Here is a 24,948-nt window from a genome sequence, read left to right as displayed (position 1 = left end):
CATATAGCAGGAGTAAGCTTTTACTTAACCAATCCCACCTGCTAACAGTAAGTAGATTGATTTGCAATGCAGAGTTAGAGTGGAAATGAGTGAATGTTGGATGAATGTTCAATCATGGCATGCTTTTTTGTAAATAAAGTTTGATGTCTTGACTGACTAGCTTATTTTGGAATGAAACATGAGAAATGAAAATGAAGAGATGATCTTGACTATAGCAAAATAATCTTATTTTCTTTAATTTGCACTCAAAGTTTTTTTCTTGTTAATTTTGAGTATTCAGTGGTCTGAGAAATCCTATTGACATTTTTGCTTAAACTTGCCCAACTTTTCAAGTGTACAAGCATTTCAATAAATCATAAAATGTTTGTGATAGGGAAGGAGGTCATTTGTCATTGTAAAAATTGCCTCCCAATGAAGACAGTCATCCTGCACTTTATCCAAATTCGTTCTAGACGCTTATCACTATCTATAAAGAAGTTCCCTTTTATGCTCTGATCCTTCTATCAATTACTATTAAATCTATGCCACATAGTTGTTGACCTGAGGAAAAAGCTCTTATTTATCTAACTCAATTTTACACACCTTAATTGAGGTCTCCCTTAACCTCCTATTCCAAAGAAAATAGCCTTGTGTTTTTTTTTTAAAGTTTTCTTTGTGTCTATAATTTGCAAGTACTGGCATCACATTTTTTTCCCAATTTTTTTTCTTTAATTATGGTGACCAGAACTGTTTGTAGTATTTGAACTGTTGTCCAACTATTGAGATAACCTCTCCATCCGTACAAATGTCTTGGCCCACAAAGGAAGCGTTCTATGTGTCTTTTTATCTGGTGACATGAGGATCTGACTGAACTTGAGGGTTTTTCTATTCCTGCATGTCACACATGCATGTCACTTCAAATCACTCTTGATTTTGTGTCATAAATGATGCAGTCAGACAGGTTTCAATTCTTCAGCCACTAAGATAACCTGGTGCCTGATGAGGTAGTAAAAAAAAGTTGAACTGATAGTAAATTTTTGCAGAAGAGTGAGGAGATATTTTAAATGTTATTGCAAAGCAACCATTTTCCCTGACAGCTTGTCAAGTAGCGTCGAGGGTTGGGTTATTTCAGAGGGTAATTAGTAATTGATCATATTGCCAGGGATCTCGAATTGCAATTGGGTTAGAATGGCATGATTGCTTAAAGGATATTAATGAACCAAGTGAAATGTTTCTACCATAGGGAATTGACATGATACTTTGTGCATATGTGAACAAGCACAATTCCTCCATTTCATGCTTGCTCTTCATATCTTTTCAGGAGCAAATGTGAACAGAGCTACAGCGAACAATGATCATACAGTGGTATCCTTGGCATGTGCTGGAGGACATCTTGCTGTGGTTGAACTCCTTTTAGCACACGGAGCAGATCCCACACACCGACTGAAGGTATTGAAAATGTGCTGAATGAGCAAATTTTGTGGACTATAGTTTGTTTGGAATTTTTGCACAAGAAGTCCTTGACTAAATTTTTCTTTAGTGAAAACATTTGGCTTAACTTTGTATTCCTCAGGATGGCTCCACTATGCTCATAGAAGCTGCTAAAGGGGGGCATACAAATGTGGTATCATATTTGCTAGACTACCCAAACAACATCTTGCCTGTACCAGGACCAGATGTGGCTCAGCTCACACCACCTTCTCATGATCAGTCTCAGGTGAGGCATCAAATTATTTTCAATGTATTGAAAATTTAAAATGATTAAGCTGTTTTTTTCCACATGAAATTTAGAAAAAAAAACTAATTGTGAACACAGCTGAGTAAAATATTAGTTAAACATGATAACCGCATTCTGGTCAAAGTTTGAATTTTTAGTTAATTTTTACTTGTTTCTGCATTTTTAAATACAGTTCATTCTAATTGGTTATGTTTTTGGACTACATTAACTTTAAACTGCTCAATTTATAATGTTTTGTTCAGCTTGCATCAAAATTGCAAGAATATAACTTTTACTGAAACATGAGAAACAGCAAAGGGGCATTTGACTCAAGTGCCTCCCTGCCAAAATTGCAAGAATATAACTTTTACTGAAACATGAGAAACAGCAAAGGGGCATTGGACTCAAGTGCCTCCCTGCCAAAATTGCAAGAATATAACTTTTACTGAAACATGAGAAACAGCAAAGGGGCATTTGACTAAATTGCAAGAATATAACTTTTACTGAAACATGAGAAACAGCAAAGGGGCATTGGACTCAAGTGCCTCCCTGCCAAAATTGCAAGAATATAACTTTTACTGAAACATGAGAAACAGCAAAGGGGCATTTGACTCAAGTGCCTCCCTGCCATTCAGTTAAATCACGCTAGTTTTCTATTATAGTACCACGTTTCCATGCTATATCCACATCCTTTCGTAATGTAAAGACCTGTTGGTTGTTGCCTTGAGTGCACATGGACCCTGAGGAATCATCACTAAGAGAATACAAAAAAATAATGAGGAGGTTCCAAAATGGCTCTTCCCTTATTGAGATTCATTTCCCCCAAGTTCAAGACAGGCCAGCACAATATCAAGCCTGCTATGCCCTTTCCAATTACTAAGCATTAAATGCAATCAACCTTCACTCTTCTTAGTTCAAGAAAAAAAGCCCTTGTCTACCTGGTCTCTATTTTCAGGGTAGCCAGCTTATCTAAGAAATTAATTCAATTAATGAGTATTCTTCAAGGCAAGGAGAATAAAGTGCTTTAAATCAGCCATTCTCACAAGGGGCACAATGGGCTCTCTCGGGACCACACCATATTTAAGTAAAATCTTTGTTTTCTCTTTATCTCACGTAGCATAAATATATTTTTATGTAGTAGTTAGGAGAGAAGTATGGGAAAAAAACTAAAATTTGACCCTTTCACAGGGAAGGGGACCTATAAATTTAGAGCAGATCTTGGAGGGCTGTAGCTGGGGAAAAAAACAGTTGAGAATGGCTGCTCTGAACTACAGTGGGTTTAATCTCTGGAAGTCTGCTTGTTAATTGACGTCAAACCTTTGCTTGTTATAATTAGCCATCAAAATACAGTACAACTCCAATTATCTAAAATTGGATTACCTGAAATCCTCAGTTATCCAAATTTTTTATGGACCCGGAAGTGACGTTTGTTCGGCTCTGAAATTTTTTTTGGATAATTGACAATTTCAGAAATCCTCAGTTACCCGAAATTTTTTTCAGAGCTGAACTGACACCATAGGTTGAAAATATTTTGGAAAAATCTCTGAGTAGAATTGCAAGTTTTTGGTGTTGAATTTGTTATTTTGTTCAGGTTGCTTTTTGGTGAGAATTAAACAGTATTTCATGTTTAAAAAGCCTCCCCTTGTTGTTTGTTGTTGCAAATCACTGTTACAAGTGATTTGCTGTTGCTACAAGGCTGATTTAAAAAAAATGACCAGTTATCTGAAAATATCATTTATCCAAAATAGGGCAGGCCCTGACCATTTCAAATAATCGGAGTTGTACTGCAGTAATATCTCAGACCAATTTTAAAAACGCAAGTGGCTAGTTTCATATTTTGCAAATTATATTCCATCTGTCATATTTTTAACTAATTTCCCATATCATGCATTCTTGTTGTATCCTTAATTTATTTTTGCCCACTTGCTTTGTATTATGAAGACAACAGTCTTTCAGCGTCCATTGGAGATGAAGATGTATTGCTGATGTTTCGGGCTACAAGGGCTCAGGCACAAAACATCGGCAATGTATCTTAGTCTCCGATGAATGCTGAAAGACTGACTGAGTTCCTCCAGCATTTTGGTGTGTTTTTACTACAATTACAGGGTCTGCAGTCTTTTGTGTTTCACTTGTATTATGAAACATGGATTCATTTATTCAGTGTTTTCATCTGAATTATTAATAGAGTAGAAATGGCTGGGATCCAAGAACTGGTCTTTTTTTGTGCTGTGCTCCACTAATTATAGCCCTGAAATTTGAGTCATGTGTACTGTTTCTTATACACATTTGAGTTGCTTTGAAATTATAGGCTTCCAATATATATTGGGAATATAGATATAAAGTCTCCAAAGTAATATGTGGCATCTTTGTGTAATTCAGCACTTTTAACCATAAATGCATCTCTGACTGTCAAACATTTTCTCTCACGACAGTGTTTTTCAAAGGTGTTTTTTTTTTAAAAAACAGCCTCTTTAACAGGCTGTTTAAAGCCTGTACAGGGCTGTCCTCATCACACCCAGACAGTAGGTCCCTGAACAGGAGTGAAGACCTAACAAGGAGATTTTGGGGAACAAACCCCAATTAAATCACAACTTGCATCATCTCGTCGTATGGGAGTTTGCACCAATCACGTAACCAGAAGTGCCATTTCAAATGCATAAATCTGGCACAAAGCTGAAAAATCATCAGGTCCTTGGGATCATAATGTCTTGGAGGGGTGGTGAAGGGGGCCGTGTAGGAGAAAAGCTCTTGATGCTGTATGTGGCTTTTTGTTACAAAGCAATTAGTTCCAGAAATGAAGCTGCAGTGGGCATCCTCACTCAATAGATATTGTTGTGATCTTTGTAATATTCCCATATTGGGAACTTTTTTTTCAGTCTTTACTCATCCTTTTGGTCTGGTTTCTATTAAAAAAAAATTAATCACGAACTTGCATTCTCCTAAGTTTGTTTCACTACATTTGCCAAATGTGGAAACTACTCTTCAATTTGAATGTATTGTTGCTGTCTTCAGTTGGAGAGAATGGCTCAATGATGTTCATGCAAGTCACGTTTATGGACTCTGAAAGCACCTTATTCCTGCCTTGGGCCTCAGAGGTCTTTATATCTGTAATGTTCTTGGAATGTGCAACTCTAAATGCATGCCCCCTTACCCTCATCATCTTTTGACTTTGTATTCCTCTGCTCTTCTTGACGAAGAAGAGGCTGCACCCTTCCGCCACATTATTCTCTTTCTGTTGTTTTTGGCTGAGAAGGTTTGTTACAGGACAGATAATGCAGATAATGAAACAAAGACTTAAAGTGCTCTACCACATAAGCAACAGTCTGCTGCCTTAAGTCCACAGTAGTAAGAAAATTGTTATAGACTTATTTTTTTAGAAAGTTGACAGAACCATGAAACATTACAGCACAGAAAACAAGCTGTTCGGCCCTTCTGTGTCAAACTGTTATTCTGTCTAGTCCAAATGACCTAAGATCTGGCACAGTTGCAATAGGTTTGTGATATAATATGATTTATTTTGATTCTTGCTAAATTGGACTTTAATGATTGGAAACTTTGAATAATCTGAATTCTATTTGAAAATGTTACTTGTGGATGAGTGTTTTAAATTTATGATCATAGCTATATGCATTTGTTTCTTATTTTCCCAGGCTCCTAGGGTACCAGTGCAAGCACTTGCTATGGTCGTTCCACCTCAGGAGCCAGACCAATCTCCAGTGAATGTTGGTGGAACTACTCTTTCTGTAATTAATAAAGGTGAGGTTTTGATTGTTTTCATTGGTTGGGGGAGGGCATTAATGTATGTTCCTGTAGATTATAAGTTTATAATTCCTTTCCCGATTTCTAACAATTAGGATCCCAAGTTTCAAAGAAGATCACAATAAAGCCAAATATGGGAAATAAATGTATCTAATTACTGATTTTTATAACATACACACAGACTTTATTGAAGCAAGATTAATTATTGAGTGGTTTTGCATGATTTAAATAACTATATTGGAGGTAGCAAAAGATTGAATGCTGTTATATTCCTTTTTAAAGGAAGATTTTCTGTCAAAAAATGGTTTCATGCAACTTTTGAAGATTATTAAATAGTTAAGTCAATTAGTAGGTTTAAACAGATTCCATGTCTTAATTTTAACTGGTGGGGTGATGGAATGATAAAACCTTGTTATAAACTGCCACCAGTTTGAAGATAACATTTCATGAAATCATAGTTTTAACATTTGATGGGTTGCCTGTATCTTTGCAGTATTTTTGAAAGCATTAGTTTTCCTTTTGCGCAGGTAATCTTTTATTATGTTGGTAGATTTATTTGGAGATGTTGTGATTTACTTAGCATGTTATTGGGTTAACCAGTGAATATATTGTTTGATAAGAGTCTGAGGTGACTGTCCCATTTGCTCCTTAATATCCCTATTAGGACCAGACTTGGTTTGAAATGTGAAGCCAAGTTTAATCCCATTTCTCGTTGTGTCAAAATCCCAGTGAATGGATATCTTGAGGGTGTTTTAGAAGAGTCCAATATTTTTCAGGCATGCTTTTCAGACCTTGACTATGTTTAGGCAAGGCTTCTATCTGTTTACATGAGAGTTGCAGGATTGAACTATGGGGTGGATTTTTGACAAAGGGGGCTGCAGTCTCCCTTATTGTCAAATGAAGAACTACATGTTGATGAGGAAGCCAGATACATTAAAGTAGACTTGGATGTCTGCGAGATCAAGTTTGTTTCTGTGTTTCAAGCTGTTATTCAAAGATCATTCAACAATGCTAAAACAATGGAATACAATTAATGGTGGGGTGAAAGAAGCATTAGTGAAGGATCGCCAAAAGCTTTCCATCTGAAATAATCACCTCACAGATAGTTACCTCTCCATCATTTCTGCCTTGGCACCTTGGTGAATCCCTGAATTACTTTGAATATACTTAAAGATTTGTTCATGTTAGCATTTGTTCAAAAGTATTAAGTTCAAGAAGGCCATGAAATACCATGTGCATAGATCTTTCAATGATATTGGAGAGACGAGCTGTTTTCACAAAATGCCACATCTCAAACTGAAATGTGGTGTTCATGCTGTGATAAGCAAAATATTGGCTGGTTCGATCTGTTGCTCAGATTGCTACTCCTGAGAATTTTCAGTGGTCTTCTCTGTCTTGCAGGCTTGAAGTTTGCTTCTCAAGTAATTATCAACTATAGATAAAAACTACTTGGAAAGACAGGAAAGAAAGAAACAGGATACCTATAATTTGGTACTTGATGATCTTGATAGAGGATGGGCAGGAAGGAGTCATCTTCCACAATTGATCCAATACTTGAGTTGGATAGATTTGTGGTTGACAGTTCTTGTACATGACCAGCAAGTCTGGTTATGAGTAATACTGGAGTAGAACCTGTCAGTTCTCAAGAGCAGCAAGCTAAACAATAGAACCGACCTGATCTAAGACCCATCTATAGGTCATGTTCATTTTTGCATGGGTGCATATTCTAATGAAAGTGTTTAGATTTAGGATGGTTTGGGCTGTATTGTGGCATCCTGGCTCAGTACTTCATCAAGCTCAGGATGATTTAGTTGCAAGATAGGTCTAAGAAAGTTAAGAATCTTAGATGCATTTATTAGATAGGATGTTTATATTTATAATATTTAAGATAATCATTGGGTTTGGCCAGATGGAGCATTGCACAAATAGTGGAAATACTCTGGCAAGTTGGGTTTGGTTGAAATTGGATGTGGTTGGATTAGACTTTTATTTTGTACTTAAGAAGACTTCTCTCAAAAAGAATATGATGTTAGGGATTTGAGTTCATTTGATATGGTTATTACTGATTTGGTCAATATACCTGACATAAAATGGGGAAACTTGCTGTTCCCTGTATTGGTTTTTGTTTTGTTAAAGTTTTGCAAAATATTGAGGCTAGGAGGAAAGAAGAGAACAATGGAACATCACAGCACAGAAATTGGCCCATTCGGCCCTTCTAGTTTGTGCTAAACTATTATTCTGATCAGTCCCACTGAACTGCACTCAGTCCATAGCCCTGCACACCACTCCCATCCATGTACCTGTCCAAATTTTTTATTAAAAATGTGAAACTTGTGCCCAAATTCACCACATCAGTTGGCACATTGTTCCACACTCCCATGTGTGAAGAAGTTCCCCCTAATGATCCCTCTAAACTTATCCCTTTAACCCTTAACCCATGTCGTCTGGTTTGTATCTCGCCTAACCTTGGTGGAAAAAGACTACTTGCATTTACTCTATACCCCTCATAATTTTGAATACCTCAAAAAATTTCCCCTCATTATTCCACACTCCAGGGAATAAAGTCTTAACCTGTTTAACCTTTCACTTTAACTTGATTCCTGAACTTCTGGCAACATTCTAGTACTCTTCTCTGCACTCTTTCAATTTTTCCTGAGGTTAGGTGACCAAAACTGCACACAATACTCCAAATTTGGCCTCACCAATGTCTTACACAACTTTACCATAACATCCCAATTCCTTTACTCAATGCTGATATATGAAGGCCAAAATGTCAACAGCTGTCTTTACAACCCTATTTACCTGTGATGCCACTTTCAGGAAATTATGTACTGTATCTGTATTCCCAGATTCTCTGTTCTACCACTCCATTTACTGTGAATGTCCTACCTTGGTTTGTCTTTCCAAAATACACCTCTCATTTGTCTGTAATAAATTTCAAATGCCATTTTTCCAGCTGGTCCAGATCCCTCTGCAGGCTTTGAAAGGCTTCCTTGCTGTCCACAATGCTTCCAATCTTCAAGTCATGGGCAAACTTGCTGATCCAATTTACCATATTATCATCTAGATCAGGGGTGTCAAACTCAAATTCACGGAGGGCCAAAATTAAAAACTTGGACTAAGTCGAGGGCCGAACTAAATATTTATTGAAAATTTTCAACAACATCTGCATGTTTTCTCTTCTTTCAACATATGTAATGTTAAACTTTTTCTTATTAAAATAAATGTTTAATAATAGTTTTGGATAAACTCTTTCATTGTCATTGTCATTGGCCCATTTCCTTTAGCGTCTGAAACCGTGCACATGATGAGTCAATGAGGGATGATTAAAGCAGTGGTCTTCAAACTTTTTCTTCCCACCCACAGACCACCTTAAGCAATCCCTTACTAATCACAGAGCACCAATGGCACAGGGACGCGAGTGGAAAGAAAAAGGTTGAGAACTGTTGTATTGTGGTAACTCCACATCTGATTAGGTTAATTGTTAGGCAAGTGGTCAGAGAAGGACACCCCCCCACCCACCCCAAGAAAGGCTTAAATCACAGGAACAAAATAAGCTTCCGTCTCACTGCTCCCAATCTTACACACAGTCCTGATGTGAAATGTGGGGTCGCAGCTCCATGTTCACCCGAGTTCAGGTGCTGTCTGTGTGGAGTTTGTACGCTCTCCCCTTGTCTTGGACCAACAGGTCGGTCGCCTGACGAAGGCACCCGAACCTCCCGTTGAAACGCCGGCGTCCGGGGCGGTGGAGGAATTGGCTGAGAAGAGCGCGTTGCTCCCACCCCCCTCCCATGGTTGGAGAGGGATTAAACTGCGATCTCACGGCGCCGGGCTCGTCTCCAACAAAATGAGCGGGAGGCAGGGTCCGCCGCGCACGGAGCAAGGGGGGAGGCATCGCCAACGAGACGTTCGGTCCGGCGTCGCTGCTGAAGCGCAGACCCAGCGAGGATGGTCCCCAACTCCAGCCGCGTCTGTGTGTCCGGGAGCCGGGCGGGCTGAGTGCAGCGCTCCGATCCCCGGGATTCGGGACTTTGAGATCCCTCCACACCTCCGGCATCTTCATTTTCACCTTCAGTGTGCATGCACTATACTGGCGTGGCGGCCAGTGGGCCAACTCTAATATATATTTAATATGATCTTGCGGGCCAAATATAATTATATGCCCGCGGGCCAGAGTTTGACGTGTGATCTAGATCATTGATGTAGATGACAAACATCAATGGTCCCAGCACTGATCCCAGACCCACACCACTATTCACAGGCCTCCAGTGCGAGAAGCAATCATCCACTACCACTCTCTTGCTTTTCCTGTATAGTCAATGTTAAATCCAATTCACTACCTCACAATTAATACTGAGCATCTGAACCTTTCTGACTAACCTTGATTAAGGCTTTACTAAAGTCCATGTAGACAACATGCACAATCTTTCCTTTATCAACATTGCTGGTAATGTCCTCAAAAAAAACTGTACAAGGTTGGTTAAACACGACCGATCACGCACAAAGCCATGTTAACTATCTGTAATCACTCCATGGCTATCCAAATACTTGTGTATCCAATTTGTTAGGACACCTTCCAATAATTTACCTACTACTGATGTCAGGTATATCCTGGGTATATGAGCTAACCTCCAGTCACCTGTGGCTGAGGCCATTTTAAATATTTCTGACAGTGCTCCTGCAATTTCTAGTCTGAGGGAATAGGGCCTTGGGTATTTATCAATCCTTATTTGCTTTAAGATGATGGCAAGCACCTCCTTTTCTTTAATCTGTAAAGGTTCCATAACCTCACTGCTTGTTTTCCTTAATTCCTTTGCTAGTTTCCTGAGAAAATACTGATCCAAAAAAACCATTTAAAATCTCTCCCATTTCTTCTGACTCCATGCATAGCTTACCACTCTGATCTTCAAGGGGACCAATTTTTGTCCCTTACTATCCAATTGCTCTTAATATACCTGTGGAAGCACTCAGGATTTTTACCACATTGTCTGCCAACGTTTCTAGTCTTTTAGCTCTCCTGATTCTTTCTTGAGATTTTTCTTGGATTTTTTATACTCAATTACTTCATTTGCCCCATGTTGCCTATACCTGCTATACTCTTCTCTCTTCTGAACTAGATCCCGAATATCCCTCGACAACCAAGGCTCTCTGTGCCTGTTAATTTTGCCTTTAATCCTGACAGGAACATTAAAAACTCTGAACTCTCAAAATGTTGCCTTTGAAGGCTTTCCACTTGTGGAAAACATCCTTGACCGAAAACAATTTATCCCAATCCACGCATTCTAAATAATTTCTTATTTCCTCTATATTGGCCTTTCTCCAATTTAGAATATCAGCCCAAGGTCCAGACCTATCCTTATCCATAATTAAATTGGAACTAATGGCATTAAGATCACTGGACCCAAAATGTTCCCCTACATATAATTCTGTCTCATTCGCCTATAGGAGATCCAGTATTGCACTCTCTCCAGCTGGTACCTCTATATATTTTAGAAAACTCCAAGCCATCTAGCCATTTTACAATATGGGAGTTAAAATCAACTATCACAACTTTGTTTCCTTAAGCTGTCTGGGATCCCTACAGATTTTCACTTCCAATTCTCGCTGACCATGAGTATGATCATACCTTTCCATTTCCTCAGCTTTAGCCTCTTGTCTGTCCTGTCTGAACACAGTTGAGATATTTTCCCTGATGAGCAATGCCACTCCTCCCCTTTCATCCCTCCTGCTCTATTGCATCTAAAGCAAAGGGACCCCAGAACACTGAGCTGCCAGTCCAGCTCCTCCTGCAACCAAGTTTCACTAATAGTCACAATGTCATAATTCCATGTGCCAATTCATGCTCTAAGCTCATCTCTCTTTCCAACAATACTTCCATTGAAATAGATGCACTTGAGTCAATTTCCACTATGTATAATCCTTTGACTTCTGACGTTACATGCAATCCTCACTTCATCTTTTTCATCCTCCACTCCCCCATGTGCTCAAGCACTCTGGTTCACACCCCCTTGCAAATCTAGTTTAAATTTCTCTCTTCCCCCCCCCCCCACACACACACCACCCCTCCTCCTCTGGAGCAGCAACTACCAAACCTCCCCACAAGGATATTAATCCCCCAGAGTTCAGATGCAAACCGCAAACTGTCCTGTCAGACAGGTCCCATCTTCCCAGAAAGAGAGCCCAGTGATTCAGAAACCTGAAGCCCACCCCCCCCCCCCCCCCCCCACCCGCAACATCTTTTTAATGCTGTGTTAAGCTGCATTATTCTCTTTCTAACCTCATTAGCATGTTGTGGAGAAAGGTTACTATTATTTACAACTTCAGATAAATGCAAGATACGGGTATATGGAGTTTTAAGCCATGTAATGGATATGATATTACAGGATTTCTTAGCACCATTACAATACAATCTGTAGGACAGTTTTCAGAGTGTGTAAAATTACTCAGAATAGTCTTAGAAATATTGGAGAGTTTGAATAAGCAGGTGGAAAGGCATGCCTTAATGTAATTTAAAGCTGAGAGCATTTTATAATTGAGATTTTGGAGGTGAAGTGAGGAGAGGGGGTGGTAAGAAAGGGGCGCACCTGAACCCTAAATAACTTGTGGAGGATATTGATGAAGATGAACATGTAGTTACTTATTACATTTGTTTGGCCCCCTCCAAAAGATGCATATTCGAAGTGTTATAAATGTTTGTATTGAGAGCAAAGGTGGGTTTCTATTTTTTACTAGCAAAGATAGAAAACAATCAGGGGCTTGTTTGAAAAACAAACAAGGTATTTAGTATTATAAGAGATTGGCCCAGATTTACAATTGAGACTGTAAAAGTGATCATGCTTGATATTGACCATAAAAATTGAGTTACTGGTGGATTTAGAGTTGAAAGTAATTTTTGCCCCCCTGACAGAAGTGAGTTAACTAGATGAGTTTTTATGATACAGGACTTTCATGGCCACTATTACTGAGACTACGTTATTTATATCTGTTAATTCCAGCTATTTTTAATAACTTGAATTTAAATTCTCTGCTTGTTCCAATGTGACTTGAACTCATCTCTTGATCAAAGGTTCACATGTTTGGCTGCTGGCCCAATTATTAAACTTTGTTAGCGAATCGAGGTATTTACCTAATGTCATACCCTATGTAAATTCTTGTCCAGCCAAGAATGGTGATTGGTTGCCTAAAGCATTTTCGTGAAGTTCTAGATTGGTGGCTAGTACTGCACCTTGAATTTTGAACATATGCATAGATTAGGAGATTTGCAGCTGAGGATTTGCTGGCTTTGACAATTGAGGGCCATTCTTTCAATATTCTTGAAATTCTGAGTCAGGTTGACAGTACAGAAACAGTCCACCATGTCAGCACTGACAACTGGACCAGCTGTGTTGGTTGCATTTAACCACAAGCAATTAAAGATGTTTTTTTTTCTGGAAGGAGAACCCCACAGTGATGGGCATAAATGTTCGTGATATGCTCAATGTAATGGAGGCCCAGCTTTGATATGCAACTGTGTGTTTCCTTCAAAATGCTCACATTTAAACGGAGTCAATTTTGTGCAAAGTTGTTAAGTAAATTGATTTTAAAAGATGCACCCCCCCCCACTCCTTGTGCCCCTGCTCGCTCCTTGTGCCCCCCTATCCTTCCTTTGCTTCCCCACTCCCCACCAATCAAGATGCATTGTTCCCAATCAAATAAGCATTGTTTTCATAGGAAAACTGTTCATAGCAGTTGCAACAGTTTCTTGTATTGGTTTTTGCCTGATGTGTCAAATCTTGCATTCCTGGACATAAGATTTCAGACAGCAGGTAACAACTGTTATCACATTGGTACAATGGCATAAAGGCAGCCTTTTGCAGTTCCATTTCAAGATGTTCAGCTCATAATATTACAGGAATCCATAATCTGCCTTGATGAAAATTTCCTTTTTTTGTGGTCAACGAACTTTATAGGTTTATAAAGGTCTATTATAGGTTTGTACCAAACACTATAATGTTCTTAAAAGAAAATGTACCAAGCAAAAAACTTCAACTTGTAAATAGTACATTCATTTACCCAGTGAATGTATCGATTTTGAAAGTGAAGATGATGCTTATAATTGAACTGCATGGATTTTCTTTATCTAATTTTGAATTTCTCATGTGAAGAATTGAACATTTTAAATATTTTCTCCAAAAGATTGCAACCATGTTAGAATGAGCTATCCCATTAAAAAAAAATTATTTGAAAACTTAATCTCAATAGCTGCAGAGTCAAAATATTACCTGTGCTGTTTCAATCCATGATTCTAATGTCTTCACTACTTTTTAGGTTATTACATTATTTTTTTTGATGTAACAAAATGTTTACTTGCGATTAGTTCCATGAAAAACTCAGTTGCTTTGACCCCTGCCATTTTTTATTGTTTTTGCAAGATAATGAAATTATGGTTGAATTTAAAGTAACACCTCTTATTTGTTCCTTGTTTTTGTTGAGACATGGTAAAAAGCAGTTTTCCAATTCTAAATAAAAATCCATTATGTATCACTCTTGGAGGGCTTCCAGATAAACTGTGCCCATCTCTTTTGCCATTTCTGCAAGCACACATACTGTAAATCTTAGTTTACAAATATTACATGGTTATTTGTATGCATTATGGCAAATAAATTTTTTTGGCACATTACAAAGATTATCCAATAGCTTTGTTTATAAACTCTGTTTATTAAGATACTACCATGATTTGCTTTTTGTAAAACAAAAAGTATTCAGGAAATTTGCTGTATTTGGATCTGTAATACTAATAAGCCATTTAATGACACCAAAACTTTGCTGGCCCTTGGAACCAATATTTCAAAACAATGAACATTTAAACAAAAGAAAATAAGCTTTGTATAATAATTTCAGATTTTCCCAATGAATGAATGTTAGTGAGTTGATCCTGAGACCATACAACTGAGGCAGCACTGAAGTTTTTGTATCTTTTTTTAACATGCCATTTGTAAAAATGACAAGTTTTGAACTACCATAATTGTTTTTGTTCATTGCTTTTGCACTTCTCTCTCTCTCTCTCTCTCTCTCTCTCTCTCTCTCTCTCTCTCTCTCTCTCTCTCTCTCTCTTCCTTTTCCCCCCTCTTTCCCCCCCCCCCCCCCACGACTCCAGTCAAAATGAAAAGTATTGAAATAAAATGAATGTACTTACCTTTGGCATGTGATATAAAATTTAAAGCATAATAAGCATTTAATACCCATCTTCTTGGAATTGTATCATTATTTAATTAGTATTGTATCCAAAATATTGTTGTAGTTTAATGAAGATAAAATTCCTCTTTGCCCAATTATTTATTTTTAGTAAAAGCCCATATGCCATTATGTAGCATCTTCTATGTCGCAAAATTTCTGAAGACGCTTCCCTGAAACATTGTTTGATGTCAGATGTCCAACATTTGGCCATCGAGCTTTTACTAAGAGAACATAGGACAGGTTTTGGGAAGGAATTTTGGAAAAATGGAAGTAGATCAGGGTGGAGAGATAAAATCAGATGTTCAGGAGACCAGAATTAGAAAATGCAGACAATTTGAGTGCTGGAGGAGATGGAAAAGGAAGATGGCATTTTGAAATGTTAATGAATAAATAGTGTGTTTTGAATGTGGGCAGAAGGCCATTAGAGATTATTTAAGTTTTGTTGGTGGATTTGACCTTCCCAGCAAGTTGTGAAGAATGGCGGCTATAACTAATTGTTGGCCCCTTTTACTCAGCTGGGTTTCTGAGGCTATATAGGTTAGTGCAACACTATTTACAGTGCCAACGACTTGGGTTCAAATAGAATAGAAGCACAGAAAACCTACAACATAATACAGGCCCTTTGGCCCACAAAGTTGTGCTGAAGCATGTTCCTACAATCTGGCAATGTCTGTCAGGAATTTGTGTGATCTCCCAGTGACTGCACGAGTTTCCTCTGGGTGCTCCAGTTTCCACCCACCCTCCAAAAATGTATGGGATTTGTAGGTTAATTGGTATATTTGGGCTGCACAGCCTCATAGAGCAAAAGGAGACTCCGTCCCCCTAACCTTACTGCGTATGCAGAGATCATAAGGACCAGCAATGAAGCTTGGAACTTGTTTAGTTCTGTTTCAGCAATGCTGCATGAAACAATAGAACTATCAAGGAAAATTAAGCTGCAATCTTACAAAAAAAAACGTTATTTGCATGTTACAAGTTTATTGAAATCTTTTTCCATGTAGCACTGGCTGAGAGCAGACAGAAATTGCAATATTTAAAATTTCATTCAGAAACATCTCTAAAAGACATCAAGAATCTCTATAAGAAAATTCACAATCTTTTGATCATGATTAATTTGATTATCAACTTTCTGCAATTCATAATTAAATACAGATTAAAAAATCTAAAGCTTTGGAATTGAAAAATTTAAGTTATGGTAATTTCTTAAGACAATTTCTTTAGGTACACCACATAAAATTTAATCCAGTCTAGCATTTGGCAAAAGACGAATGGTAATCAGTTTAAATGTGATTCAGAAAAGTTAATTACTTGGATGGGAGTTTTTTATAGTTGTTCTATGAGACAATTATTTGAAGATCAATTTAGATAATATTTAGAGTAATCGGGAAAGAGGTATATAGAATTCAGATTGGGGTAGGAATTATCAATTCAGTTGTCAATATCATCAATAGTATGATACAAAAAATGTCTTAATGTTCCTCAGCATTTTTATTATAATTGTACTTTAACCCTATATCCAAAATTAGGGTTTTCTTGAAATTCTATGGTCAAAACCTTTTTTCTTTCCCATTTCTTCTCTGACAAAAAAAGGCAAATAATTTCCGAAAACTTACAAAACTGATATCTGGAATGCAAATTCTTCATTTGATTGAACAAAGAAAATATAGAAAAGTTTATGTTCAGTGCTAGACTGAATAAAAGCCACAATGTGGTGAAAAGTTTACACTGGTTTCACATGGGTAAGTAATTTTTGCATGGCATTTTTTCAAACATTTTTCGTGTGCTTAGGTACATCCAAGCAGACGTCCAGTCCCCTGCAGGTAGCGGAACAGGATGTCCAGCCCTTCCACCAGTACCAGCCTTTAGAATGCATTGTGGAAGAGACGGAAGGCAAGCTGACAGAGCTGGGACAAAGAATAAACGCTATTGAGAAGGCACAATTGAAGTCACTAGAATTGATTCAGGGAGACACTTTAACCAAAGACAAGATAGAAGAATTAAAAAAAAGCAGAGAAGAGCAAGTACAGAAGAAGAAAAAGATTTTGAAAGAGCTGCAAAAGGTTGAAAGGGAATTGCAGCTGAAAACTCAGCAGCAGTTTACCAAAGAATACTTGGAAGCCAAGGGTCAACAGCAGACGCTTCAGCAACGGCAGCAGCAATGCCCACATGGAGGACTGTTCTCTCAGGTGGGGACTGGTGAATGTCTGCCAGAGGAAGACTTTTCAAAGTTGCCTCAGGTGGACACCATCTTGCACAGAGATGGCCAGCAGCAGCCACCTGCAACCCAAATGGGGTTTGTTCCTATTCAACCTTTAGCAACACAAGTATCTCCAAACTTTAGTTCTGTTTATCCTATCACTAATGTACCCGATCTACAGCGAGTAATTGTGAACCAGCCTTTGTTAGGACAGGCACAACTTGCTGGACTTGGACAGGGACTCTTAGCTCAAGCACCTGATGGATTAATGGTTGCAACTCCAGCACAGACGCTAACTGACACTCTTGATGACATCATGGCAGGTGGGTTGAGAATTGGTCCTCTTTTATACTTTGCCTTTGCTCACATCTACTAGCTTTTAGGTGCAAATGGATATTTGTTAGATTTTTTGAGAACACAACTTTAGATGCAATGTTTGATTCAGACTACTGCAAGGTACAATGCTGTTTTAAGCCAGCTTTCTAATAGCTCTTGACCCTTGAAAGTTGTATGTGTGAAGCTCAAATAGTATCTGAAAGATAAATGAGGGGCATATTTGGCTATAAAATCACAACTGAGCAGATCCAAGCACGGGTCACCTTTCTTTGTCTAGCAGATACTTGCTTGCTTTGCATTTCCAGCTTTTCCCTTTTATTTCAGATTTCTAAAGTTCATAATCTCTCATTGCCACTCTCATTTTTAAGAAAAAAATAAAATTCAAAGTTAAACTTATCGCACATTTTAACTTGAAAATATACTGAGTTTACTTTTAACTAAATAATGGCATCTGATTTGCCCTTCAGCTACCTCAATGCACAGGCATGATCTCAATTTTGACTTCTTTCCCTTGAGCCTTTGTGATTTAATATGATCTTATTTATATATATATTGATATTATATTCTTTGTCACACCATAATTTAAGCCACAAAAAGCTGAAATAAAGAATATTGCTGAAATTGGCGGACAGTTTTATTTCATATTTTGTTAAAAGCCAGTGCCGCTTTTACACACAGCTGCAGTTCAATTCAAACTTTAAGTTCCACATTAGTTCAGAAACTACTTTCTGGAGGCCATTTTGGCTTAAACCAGCAGCAATTTAATTGCTCCACTGAAATGTCTGTGTTTTTCATGTGAAGATTGTGTTTTCTCCTCATTGAACCATAAACAGTGAACGTAACATAAACATAAATTTAGTTACTATATGGGGAATTTTGCATTATTGTAACATCCCTTATGAAAGTACTTTTGTAAATTTAAATCAAATTGTGTTTCAATATTGGGAGAATATATTAAAATGGAACATACCATCCCATTTTAAATTGCAGTTGATGTGCTAAAGCTTTTTAACTATGTATTTTATCCAATCAAAATGCTTTATTTTTCAGAAAATGAATTTTTACAAACTCCCCACTTATTGCACTATTATCACAAATGGGGAACTGTTTGCTTCTCTGAAATGCCCAGAATTTAAGCATTTTTATTTAAATATTTATGAATTTGATCTGTTGTTTTGAAGCGTTGGAGTGATTAATGTTAGAATTTGTTGGAATGAACATAATTGAGTTGATTTTTTTTGTGCCTACCACAGCAAAAACTTGTACATTATATTTTTGAAAAACTGTAGACTATGTTGGAGGTTAATCAGTTGTCTTAATGTTAGTGATTGCAAAAATAATTATCCTAACATTTATAACTTCCAGCAGCATGGGACTAAAATGAAATAACAATTTAAAAAAATATATAATGCTGACTGCTGTTCCAGATCCTGCTTAGCAAGAAAATTGGCTGTTATAAATAATTAGAGGCTTGGAAATAAGTTGCTATGGTGATGCTCTCCCTAATTTCATAAAAGAAAAATGTGGTTGGCTTGTGTCAAATTTGTATTTAATGCCGTAGTGGTGTTGAGAAGGTGGTGTATATTTGGATTCTCAGTTCTAAATATTGTTACAAATAATTTTGGAAAATTGTGACTACTTTGTCAATCCAAAAAATGGATTTTTATTTATTTTAGGTTTATTACATTTGGGGCATGTATCTGGAGTTTGATTTTTACTGGACATTTTCTGTGCACTTCTGGTTGGCTACTGTTGGATATTTATAATGTTTCAGAACTTTGTTGCAATTGCAAATTGGTATAGTGGCACCTAGTGGTGAAAGTATAGCCCATGATCAGAAGTATTAAAACAGTTAGGCAATTGGATGCTAACGTTTTTGTTGAGTTCAGTCTAATTTGTAGTTATTTTGAGTATCAGTATGTGATAAATTTATGACTGTTTAGTTTGAAGATGCATCACAAAATGGGTTATGAATTTTAAAATGCAGGTTCAAAAAAATGAAATGAAAGTTCCTTTGACCTCGTAATATAACAGCATGGTAATTAAGCCATTGCACAGCTTGGGATGGTTAGCAGTTGCATTTAAAAACTAATTTTTTGCCATCGTAAAGGATGAGACTGTTATCCTGTTATCATGTCTATCCTGCACATGCAAACTGGGGCTGAAACTAGAAACCAAGAATACACTCTAAAGATTTTTATAAATTACTCTAATCAAGTTGAACTATTAGTAAAGTTTTAAAAAAACCCTGGTATCTGCCACCAATGGGGTAGATGCTGGATAAGTGTATTTTCTGGTTGCTTGAGACTTACTCTTAAAAATCCTAACTAATACACCTACATTAAGAATAAACAGCGTTTAAGACAAATATACTATATTGAACAAACTTCATTTGCATGAATATATATAAACCTTGAAGCATTTTACTTCATTTTCACTCACAATCTTTGAAAACATTTAACCGTTGCTGCATCTGCAGGTTCCTTCCCCCTCCACGGAGTCAAAAAACGAATAATTACATTATAGATAACACTGGAAAACAAATTTTTTCAAAAGGTTTGCTTCCTGAGGAAAAATTGGGGGATTATGATAGATAACTTCAAGCTAAGCACAAAGATAATTTCAGGGATTATGATAGACAACTTCAAGCTAAGCACAAAGATAATTTCAGAAGTAGGAAATGCTTTAAATTAACTTTTATTGAATTTATTATGTTTAATCGCATAATAATGCTGACTTATTGTGTTAGTTCAACTGACTTAAAAACGTTTTGCCACTAATTTTCATTTGTACTTAGCATCTGATGCCTGTTGTGTCAGTGTTTCAACAATAGTCTGCCAGCATTTGATGGGTTCCAGTTGACCTGATACTGTTTTCTCATGGTTGCAATGTCCTGTTGAAACCTTTCACCATGTTCATCCCTGGCTGCATCAAGATTAGCAAGGAAGAAGTCCAAGTGTGAATGCCGAAAATGAATTTTCAATGACGTGTTGCATTCATGGTTTTGAATGCTTGAAGTAGACTTAAAATATGACAAGAAATCACAAAAATAGGTTACATCTGAAAAGGTATGGGAAAGGAAAGTTTTAAGGTGATTTTTGTGACCAGCTGCCCCAAATCCATAAAATACAGCCAAAAGAAAAAAATCTTTGTTGTCCAGTGTAATTAACCCCACCCCCCCACCCCCAAACAAGTTTACACATAAAGCCTCTGACCATGCCAACTTTAACGAATCAGTGATTAGGAGACACTTTAAGAGAGTCACCCCAATGGTGAACGTTATCAACCAGCTATTAATCCAGGGTGGCACCATTGAGGTTTCACGCAACTTTATTCGAACATCTCCAAGCAAAGAATGACTGAGACATATCGCATGCTGAATATTTGCTCCCATCTAATAAAAAGCTTTATGTGTTAATTCAGAGAACATTTGCTTTTACAATTTTAAACTTGTGTATATTTTTCCTGTTATTTCTATTTACTTAAATTTTTTTTAAAGTTTATTCTTTTGCCGGATACTTGAGGCTGATGGTGGCTTGAATTCCGGATACATAGGATTTTGCTTTACTGAGAATTGATGCGTCCCATTTCAGGAATCGCTAATTAAGAGCAAAGTACTTCTGGATCAGGGTATAATAAAATTGGCATGTTAAGACCATTCTTCAGCCTTAATCGTGGAAGACCATGCTCTGTGTATCTTGCATTTGGATATCCTATGCAAATGACCCTTCAGTTTCTTAGTGAATTTGCCAAATATGGATAATTTTGTGCTGTGTATTCATGCCCATTGGGATTTGAATTGGATGTGCACAGTGAAATTCATTTTAAAAATAAGTAAAAGTTGCAGGAGTTTTTCATTCCTGTAGTTGAATAAAGGAGTAACCTTGTATGCCATGAATCTTATATGGCATTGAATTAATAGTTGTCAACTCTTAAGATATTCAAATGTCTTGTCCTTTTAATTTAGAATAATTTATTAGTCCTGAATCATAAACAATTATCTTCTTTTAATAAATTCTATTACTCTAAACTTTGCCTGGAAACTAAATGACCATTTCGTCATGCATCATTATATTTCATCTAAAAATATATGCGTCAGTATCACTCAAAAACAGGCTAATGCAGCATGAACAAACACAACCATTCTCAACATTTTTTTTCCAGCTATAGCATCCCCACAAGCCCCTATGAAGCAGTAATGTTTTAACTTCTTTCATACTTCTCTCCCATGGACCACATAAAAACGTAAAAATCTTTGTGATGTGAAAAGGAAACCAGGCTTTTACTTAAATGTGCTGTGGCCCACAGGGTAAGGTGGGGCGGGGGGGAGGGGGGAAATGGGGAATGTAAGGCCACTAATGTAACATTAGATTTTCAGATTTATTGTCTGAGTACATGGGCAACACAGTTGGCGTAGCGGTACCAGCAATCAGGATTGGGGTTGGAATCTGTTAGGAGCTTGTATGTTCTCCCTATGTCTGTGAGGGTTTTCCCCAGGGGCTCCGAATTCCTCCCACCATTCAAAATGTACTGGGGGTGTAGGTTAATTGTGTTTAAATTGAGCAGTACAGACTAGAGGACAGAAATGGCCTGTTACCAGGCTGTATGTCTAAATTAAAAAAAATTTAAAATGACATCACACATAACCCTGACAATTTTTTTGCGGGCGAGGCAGAATTACCACTTATTGATAGTGCAAAAAAAGCTGTACACAGTGTGTACATATATTAAAAAAAAATATGCGTCAGTATCACTCAAAAACAGGCTAATGCAGCATGAACAAACACAACCATTATATATCTCTGAACCCTTCTCCATTAACAATGGCGTGAAGCAAGGCTGCGTTCTCGCACCAACCTTCTTTTCAATCTTCTTCAGCATGATGCTGAACCAAGCCATGAAAGACCTCAACAATGAAGACGCTGTTTACATCCGGTACCGCACGGATGGCAGTCTCTTCAATCTGAGGCGCTTGCAAGCTCACACCAAGACACAAGAGAAACTTGTCCGTGAAGTACTCTTTGCAGACGATGCCGCTTTAGTTGCCCATTCAGAGCCAGCTCTTCAGTGCTTGACGTCCTGCTTTGCGGAAACTGCTAAAATGTTTGGCCTGGAAGTCAGCCTGAAGAAAACTGAGGTCCTCCATCAGCCAGCTCCCCACCATGACTACCAGCCCCCCCACATCTCCATCGGGCACATAAAACTCAAAACGGTCAACCAGTTTACCTATCTCGGCTGCACCATTTCATCGGATGCAAGGATCGACAACGAGGTAGACAACAGACTCGCCAAGTCAAATAGCGCCTTTGGAAGACTACACAAAAGAGTCTGGAAAAACAACCAACTGAAAAACCTCACAAAGATAAGCGTATACAGAGCCGTTGTCATACCCACACTCCTGTTTGGCTCCGAATCATGGGTCCTCTACCGGCATCACCTACGGCTCACAGAATGCTTCCACCAGCCTTGTCTCCGCTCCATCCTCAACATTCATTGGAGCGACTTCATCACCAACATCGAAGTACTCGAGATGGCAGAGGCCGACAGCATCGAATCCACGCTGCTGAAGATCCAACTGCGCTGGGTAGGTCAAGTCTCCAGAATGGAGGACCATCGCCTTCCCAAGATCGTGTTATATGGCGAGCTCTCCACTGGCCACCGTGACAGAGGTGCACCAAAGAAGAGATACAAGGACTGCCTAAAGAAATCTCTTGGTGCCTGCCACATTGACCACCGCCAGTGGGCAGATATCGCCTCAAACCGTGCATCTTGGCACCTCACAGTTCGGTGGGCAGCAACCTCCTTTGAAGAAGACCGCAGAGCCCACCTCACTGACAAAAGACAAAGGAGGAAAAACCCAACACCCAACCCCAACCAACCAATTTTCCCCTGCAACCGCTGCAACCATGTCTGCTTGTCCCGCATCGGACTTGTCAGCCACAAACGAGCCTGCAGCTGACGTGGACATTTACCCCTCCATAAATTTTCGTCTGCGAAGCCAAGCCAAAGAAAAAAAAATATATATATATAAATATATAACAAATAAAGAACTGTAAACAGATAACAAATGTAAACAAACTGTGCCTACAAAGAGAATAAAATCAAATCAATAAAGTGCACAAGTAAGAGTCCTTAAATGAGTCCTTGATTTTTGCTGAAGAGATACTGTATGTCAGCTGAACTTGTTCAAATCTGGTTAAGTGCAATCCTGACTTGTACTTGGAAAATCTGACCATTCAGCCAATATCCTAGCCCAATCTTCTTGGCAGGTCAGTGTTAAAAATCATCATCTTTTGTAAGAGCTATTAAAAGTTTTGCTGGTCTAAATTGAAAGCAAAGTTATTAAAAAAAAAACTGAGTAGACTTAAAATTTCAACATTAAAACTGCACAATTATTTATTTGTTTGTTTGTACTGATGTTTCCAGCTACTGCTCTCTGTCCATTAGGCATAAACAGCTCAGAAGCAAGTCTGTTCTGCAGCAGATAAAAAATAATGGGCACAAAAATTCTAAGATAGAAATCTATTTTTAAACTTGGTATTTAACTCCTGCTGCTTGGTTTGAGTAATATAAACTGCAGTTACTCATTTTTTTTCTACCGACCAATACTTACCTGTTCACTAGCTCTATTAAAACAAATTATCCAGTCATTTGTATTCTACTTGTGTGTGAACTTGCAGTTTCAAAGTTATCTTGTTTATTTAATTTCAACGTTGCTCGAGTTGGAATCTTGGAGATTGTGCATCTTTATTTTTCAATTCTATTATAATTTGCAATTTCCTTATGACTGTTGTCAATATCCCAATTTAATTATTTAACCAATTATTGTTTTCTCTGTTTACTCAAAACTGTTCTTAGTTTTCATAAAGCATGCATTCAAGGTTAAAGCTTTTGATTCTTGAGGAACAATGTATTTTTGAAATCTGCAATTTTATTTAATCCAGAAATCCACCCCTTTATTTTGGTATCAATCCCATTTACTGACTTAAACAATTATCCTTATCATTTAGCCAATAGTCATCACCCTATGTCCTCTTTTGTCATGCTTGTGTCCTCCTTTTGTCACACCACCTGATACTGCAAAACACTTTTATTCTGCTTTTGTTGGAGTTACCTACCTTGCCTACACCTCCCTAAGAAGAATTTTTGAAATGCTAATCTAATTTAACAAGTTGCTCTTTGTAGTTTATTTTACCTCTGAAAATCTGCCCTAGTGTGTTAAACAGCATCTCTAAATTTAAATGGTTCAATGACCAAAGTGCTTGCAGTATTCCATGAGGAATAGAGAAATTTCAAAGCTTCTTCATAACCTCATTGCTCGAGTCGAATTCAATGCAATAATAGAACTCAGCATCTTGTTATGTTGGAATCAATATTTACAATTCTTGTGCATGGTGAGTGACAAAAAATACTAACACTTTTTTAATACATAAACTTTGGCAAATGGAAAATAATGGGATGGATCGTAGTGGTTCATTTATTGAAACAACAGCTGGAATTCTGGACTATTGATCCAGAGACATTTCCAATTACACTTTAGGATAATTTAAATTAAAATAATTGAATAAAATATGCAATTAAAAATATTGGATTGATGTAGTAACCCCTTCAAGTTTACTGAATCTTTCAGAGAAGGGATTCTGCCACTTAATCTAATGAGACTGAACTGGGACTCAAATCCACCCCTGGGCAATAATAAATGGAAAATAAATGTTCACATTGTTACCAACATCCACATCCCATG

General features: G+C 37.6%; 1 protein-coding gene across 6 annotated transcripts in view; it reads left to right on the top strand.

The window, feature by feature from the left end:
* The window catches only part of ankhd1 (ankyrin repeat and KH domain containing 1), a 173,703-nt gene that overhangs the window by 113,627 nt on the left and 35,128 nt on the right, over nt 1-24,948 (top strand). For all 6 annotated transcript variants that reach the window (XM_069898568.1, XM_069898567.1, XM_069898566.1 and 3 more), the window contains 4 exons: nt 1,301-1,428; nt 1,553-1,696; nt 5,347-5,452; nt 16,460-17,191. In XM_069898568.1, the coding sequence (XP_069754669.1) occupies nt 1,301-1,428; nt 1,553-1,696; nt 5,347-5,452; nt 16,460-17,191 (1,110 nt within the window). The remainder of the gene's footprint in view (nt 1-1,300; nt 1,429-1,552; nt 1,697-5,346; nt 5,453-16,459; nt 17,192-24,948) is intronic.

This window comes from Narcine bancroftii, chromosome 9 (genome assembly GCF_036971445.1).
Source record: "Narcine bancroftii isolate sNarBan1 chromosome 9, sNarBan1.hap1, whole genome shotgun sequence".
Lineage (NCBI taxonomy): Eukaryota > Metazoa > Chordata > Chondrichthyes > Torpediniformes > Narcinidae > Narcine > Narcine bancroftii.
The sequence above is the reverse complement of the archived record's forward strand: the minus strand, read 5'-3'. Positions and strand labels throughout refer to the sequence as shown.